Source organism: Liolophura sinensis, chromosome 5, assembly GCF_032854445.1.
Source record: "Liolophura sinensis isolate JHLJ2023 chromosome 5, CUHK_Ljap_v2, whole genome shotgun sequence".
Taxonomy (NCBI): domain Eukaryota; kingdom Metazoa; phylum Mollusca; class Polyplacophora; order Chitonida; family Chitonidae; genus Liolophura; species Liolophura sinensis.
The window spans coordinates 16,074,889-16,081,157 of record NC_088299.1 but is presented as its reverse complement, the minus strand read 5'-3'; the positions used below and the strand labels follow the sequence as shown (position 1 = coordinate 16,081,157).

The following is a 6,269-nucleotide window of genomic DNA, read 5'->3' as shown; positions in this document are numbered from 1 at the left end:
TTTACTTTTTTTTAACTGCTCTCAATCACATCTGTCTATTCTTTCGACTTTTGAAAGTCGAAAACCATTTATGGCCTCCAGGTTTAAAAATGTTCTTGGCAAGATATGGCTGAAATACTGCTGATGTGGCATTAAGCCATAATCATTCATTCATTCATCTGACACCATAACACTGTACTATAATGCACTGTAACACACACATGGCAAAATGATAATGTATTGAATCTTGTGTGGTTAATGATGGTAATGCCAGGAGCCATCTAGCAGACCTCAGATTGACCTATTTTAGTCAGGCACCAACTCCTGCCCTATGTGGACTCAGACTGACCATTGTTCTCTTGTAATATACAACACTGTATGACCAACTCGGCCACTATCATCATCTCCAGGAGTGAACAATAAACCAGAGCTTGGGTTTGAATGACTTTAGGCAGGAAATGATCCCCATTTATATGAAACAAGAATAAGGCTACATATACAGGTAGTACAATGAAAGAAGATTAAACCTCCTTAAAAAAAATGTCACATTTAGTATTTTATTTCACTGACCACTTTAAAGCACATTGTGCACCATGATTCACCAAATGTACAATGTACTGACAGACATTTATGTCCTCATTCCAAACCAATACAAAGCTGCCTGTACAGGTGCAAATGTTTACATTAATTTCCCTTAATGGAAGACCTAATCAAGACAATTTTCTTCCACTTCATGTATTATGTATTTCAATAATTACAATAAACATTCAACAAACACTGAATAGATTCTGTTTGTAAAATACTGAATTTAACCTTATCTAGTCATGATAAAATGCACAACAAAAGTAATATGTACAATGAAATGATCAGACAACAGAAGAGCAATCAGAGAGATGACTGATGAGAACAGCGCCCACGATACTGAAGGTGTTTCCAATCATATGATGTTTGATTGCTTACTGATGAGATGATAACCCTCTCAGTTTGGGGTAATACTTGAACATCACATACAATGCTGACATATAATCAAAATCTGTACATGTGATATACCATAAAATGAAAATGATTATACTAAAAGACCACATAATGTGTTTTAGTTTGAACTGCAAAATAACAGGCAAAAGTTCATAGTCTCATGTTTGTGATGTTCTTCAGTTTCATGCAGGGAGAAAGTTAGTTCTGACACTGCTTCATGTTTGTGTGGTTTTCCTCGTCTAGTTAGGTTATGGTCCATGTACAGAGTTTGTTCTTACACAATGTGACAGTCTCATGTTTGTGACGCTATGGTTCCAAGTCTGGTAAGGTTATGGTTCTATGTATGGAGAGAGTTAGTTCTGACACAGCCTCATCTTTGTGAGGTTCTTCATGTCTGGTGAGGCTATGGTTCTATGTAGAGAGTGAGTTCTGACACAGCATCATGTCTGTGACACTATAGTTCCATGTCTGATGAGGTTGTGGTTCTATGTATGGAGAGAGTCAGTTCTGACACAGCCTTGTGTCTATGGACAGAGTTAGTTCTGACACAGCCTTGTGTCTATGGGCAGGGTAAGTTCTGACACTGCCTTGTGTCTGTGTTTTCTCCATGTCTGGTTCCATGTAGAGAGTTGGTTCTGACATAGCCTCGTCTTTGCGGCGTTAAGATTCCATTCCTGGTGACGTTGTGGGTTCCTGTAGGGAGTTGGCTCTGACACAGCCTCATATTTGTAGTGTTAAGGTTCCATGCCTGGTGAGGGTATGGTTCCCTGTAAGGTTAGTTCTGACACAGCCTCACATTAGTGAGGTTTTCCTTGTCCTGAGAGGGTGGAGTACTCTGACTGTTCACACACCGATAGTTCATCTTGTTGTCCACAAAATTGATCTGTTTCCGTTGTAATATGTTCCTTGGTGAGGCAACATCCTGGTTCCGTGACCTCAGAGGCGAGCGATTGTCTGAGGTGTTCAATCTGCTGCCTTGGCGATTCTCTCTTTTAGAGAACAGCTGTTTAGCAAGCGGTTTGTTGACGGGCAGCTTACTGCCAAAATCTATTCTTTTTTCAGAGCTGATAGGCTTTTCTAGAAGAATAAAATATAAAGAAGGACATAAAATAAATGTAATGTGAAATCACGTTTCAGAGCGAAGTTTGAATAACACACTCGTGTTCAGATGTCTGTGTTATCATTATGAAGAAAATTTAACTTCATGAAATCCCTGCTGTTCCATTTATTTTTTATAATGTTTTATAATGATGGTGATAATAACTAACACATACACATTACAAATTAATCATGAAAGGACGTTTTGTAATTAAAATCTGTTGGCAGATTACAATGGGACAGATGATCTCTCATAATCTACAAGGCTCTTGTAAAAGGCTGTGGTATTTGTATTATTGTATATTTGGTATTTCAAAACTTTTAAGTTCTCTAACCTGAAAAAAGTGACACTGACTTTTGAAACTGGATGCCCCATTTTATTTGTTGTTAACTAATCGCATACATGTATTACTAAAGCCCACTTTAAATCTTGCCTTTCAGGAAATTACTATTTGGTCTTAACATGGAAAAAGTGGATTCAGAAAGGTAGCGTCTTTGTTTTGGGTCCTTCCAGATTTCAGGGTTGTTACAATGTCTTTTATTACGACACCAATACCATGCAGGTGCTAAGTGAACTGAGAGTTCAGAGAATGCCACTTACCCTACCTAAGACTATTTGATCAGGAAGGGTTGATGAGCTTGTCTGGCTTACCTTGACTGATAGGAAGGAGCTGACAACTGTCTTCTTCACTCTCCTCTAACAGAGACAGACTGTGAAGGTTGAGTGGATCATCCTGCTTGCTGCTCATTACATCATCTGAATCTTCAATGTTCAGGGCAAGATTGTCAAACTTCACGGGTGACATACCATGGTCAGTCTCTGCAGCAGACATCAGTTCCGTTGTCTCTGTCTGTTTGCCTGAAATGGTACCGTCATGTCAAGGTTGATGTGACGCACATGAGGTTAAAGACACTGTTCATAATATAGCTCACAGCAACCAGCATTTAAAAAATAAAATAAAAAAAGCACTGAGTCAGACTGAGTACAGTACTTGCACCTTACAATTTACATGTATATTTGCATTAACATCATTTAATATACAGGTACTCTCAAACCAGAAAGTTGTCAATGGTCATTATATTGTACTGAAACATTTCCGTGTGCATGAACACTGGCTATACTGTACTAAAAACATTTTACTGGCCACATCATTTATTTGATTGTTTTACAGCACCATCAAGAATTTTTCGCTTGTTCTATGACATTTGATTTTACATGTATGGGTGGAGGAAACTTGAACAGTGCCCGGGTAAAGCAGTCAGCCTTGACAAGTTACTGACAAACTTTCCCACGTAACATACAGATATGCTCACCATGTTGGTGATCTTCAACGAACGTTAGACTGCGAAAATGAATACATGGCTGTCTTTGACTGCCTGTTGTCACCAAGCCCCCACTAGCAGGCCGAGCGAGGGAACTGGCCATTTTGATGAAATGGCGTTTTTCAATGTTTGCAATTTGTACAAGTTGAATTCAAAACCCCATAAAAGGTCTCTGAAACACTAAGTTTCCTTCTTTCATTCTGTTGGGACAGCAACACTTAAAATCAGAGTAAACCATGCCCCTCAGATTAATTTATCCATGAGGATCACTGGTGGTTTTAATTATTTCTGAAGAACAAAATGTTTAGGAATATAAAACCTAATTAATTTAATACTTACTTCGATTGTTAATACTGGAAATAGGAGTACGGACAATGCCAACAGTAGGAGAACGAGGGTCCCAGAAAACATCAGCCGGCGGTGTTTTCTCCACCAGTATTGGTGTTCTGTCTATACCAGCTGAGGGGGACCGTGGGTCCACGTACAAAACTCTTTTGGAAGGTGTTAGAGAGTGTGACCCCTCATAGGAATCATCCATGGCGTCGTGACTCACTGCAGATCCCATGACTACGGCTCAGCTAGTTACACTGTTATTACTAAAACCTGAAATACAAACTGTAATGAACAAGGTAACAACCTGAAACTTACTAACAATAAATATTAAAATCATCACAGCCTAGATTTTTTAGCTACATGTGTGATGCATGAAATTAACTCCACTGTGCAGGAGTCACACAGGAAAACTGAAGGCATTTCAGAACATTAATTAAACATTAATTTCATATGTTTTAGCATATACATTGGCTGTGGAATAAACCCAACCATCACATGATGCTTTCAAAACATAATTACATGTATACAATTTAAACTTTCAAAATGCTCAGAAGAGCTCTCATTACAATATAACTGTATTTTTTTCCTGAGAATAGGTGTACGTGTTGAACATGGTTTCTGCTCATTTCATACTCAAGGCCGTTTGGTACTACCCAAAATATTTACAAATGATGTTCTTCAAGCTCACTTTTCAAACAGGAAATATTTCATGAACACATAATTGGCCTACATTAGAACGCTACAACTGTCCACAATGTACATGCTAGGGTAAACTGCATAAATAAAGATGACAAAATGTGTGCCTGTACTTGACTATAATTGTCCCATCCATCTGGAACCAGGTATACCACAATTCTGTCAGCCTGTCTTTCACATTAACATTATGTTAAAATAGCAGAATGTGAAATTTATTTAAAAATGCTAATCATAAATGGTCTCATTACATTAATCCAGCTTGAAGTTTTCAACACTAAGTGTAACACGGTGATGTCCAAATTTGCCACAGTGCCACAATGCGATATTGAAAATGTCTACTCTTTTAGACTATTTCAATCAGATCAAATGTCAGCTGTGGTGATATTTGATCATGATAGCTGATGGCATATATTGCCACAAGTGATGTTTAATTTAACTACTCCTATCATATGGCAAAGAAGAAAGTCATGAATGAACATGAAGATTTCTCAATCTGACAAAATGAAGCCATATGTTAGATGATGTAAAGGGTGTTGTAAAGCTGACGTTGCTATTCATTGTTGCTGTCAAGTCATGGCTCACCTTCTTGATATGCTCACTGTGATTGTGAAAAGCAGATTCTACGATTAATTTACCCCAGTCATATACAGAGTTCTTCTACATAGAGCCCTGGGTGGCTGCCTATCTGCAAAACATGGAAAATTTGCCATGGGAACCTGTCATTGCTAAACTATGATTGATCAGTAATCCAGCTACTGAGATTTTGGAATCGAACATGTCAAACCAAGGTCCGCCATCTTTAAGTTTGAACAGTCAGCCAGCTGTATATTTTGTCACGAATTAATTTGCTTTTTACTTTTAGCTTGAGGTTCGAACATAAAACATGGCAGACGTCATTTGCTTTTCTTGATTCAAAATTCTCAACGGATGGATTGTTGTTAAAATATGGGTTTACCGGTTCATGTTTTGATGTCTTTTGACAGATAATGGAATGATGATGTGGAATCAGTGTATATTTTTCAGTATATTTTAAGGTGAAATTGTTCACGTGGAAGTCCATATGAGCGAAGCTAGGCGTTACGGTAGGCACGTCCAGCCAGCTTTGCGCTAGTTATACATGTATGTAGGCCTACCAAGTAACGGGTCTTGATGGGTATTATGATGGATTGGCATCATACCCTCTGCCACGTGATGTAAATAGGAGCCTCGGCGTAACAAATCCCCGAAAGGACTAGTGATTTGGGTAAGAAATGACCTGATACCTTGGAACACATCGCAAGCTTATTGTTCCATCTTCAGACGGTGTTGCCTAATATTTTGTACACAGTGCAACAACAGCAATCCGAAAGTACATTTATTAAATTTCTACCGGATCAAATTAAAAGCAGTACAGAAACACGTATTACCTGCTATCAAACTCAATTTTACACTTCTTCATATATTTTGGTGCTACGAAAACAATGAAATTACTTACAAAATCGAACAAAAACCGGACTTGGTGGCGATTCCCTCTTGACGTAAAATGCCAAACTGTTCAAAGTTCCCGCCTTGACCAATCAACGACTACCTTTCAACATGGATCACGTTGAGACCTCAAATTTGATTGGGTAAATTCAACAGCAGCATTTCTGATGTCATAGCTATTTTCTTATCGGTTAGTACAGTCTGTGTATGTGATACAAAAGTATGGAACTAAACCACAAAAACATTGAAAATAACATTGTTTATCTTTGACAAGAAACTATGCAGAAACAAGACTGTAATTTCAACATACTGGAAATTTTTCCTGTCTACGCGACAGCATGTAACGCATCGAATTTCCCACGTTTAGCTGTTTGGAATCGAAAGTCCATTATTTTTTTAAG

General features: G+C 38.1%; 1 protein-coding gene across 4 annotated transcripts; it reads right to left on the bottom strand.

Annotated features, from left to right (window-relative positions):
* Window positions 1–403: 403 nt before the first annotated feature.
* LOC135465839 (cell division cycle-associated protein 3-like) lies at window positions 404–5,953 on the bottom strand. 4 transcript variants are annotated; one of them, XM_064743197.1, is made up of 5 exons: window positions 5,879–5,920; window positions 4,987–5,089; window positions 3,715–3,990; window positions 2,705–2,911; window positions 404–2,031 (listed from the first exon to the last, which is right to left on the bottom strand). In XM_064743197.1, exons 3-5 carry the CDS (start codon window positions 3,938–3,940, stop codon window positions 1,730–1,732), a joined length of 735 nt encoding a protein of 244 aa, XP_064599267.1. In that variant the 5' UTR covers window positions 3,941–3,990; window positions 4,987–5,089; window positions 5,879–5,920; the 3' UTR covers window positions 404–1,729. The 4 variants fall into 4 exon arrangements, with proteins under 4 accessions (XP_064599267.1, XP_064599269.1, XP_064599268.1 ...); XM_064743199.1 differs by having other exon boundaries at window positions 3,715–3,978; window positions 5,879–5,909; XM_064743198.1 differs by lacking the exon at window positions 4,987–5,089 and having other exon boundaries at window positions 5,879–5,953.
* Between the last annotated feature and the right edge of the window lie 316 nt (window positions 5,954–6,269).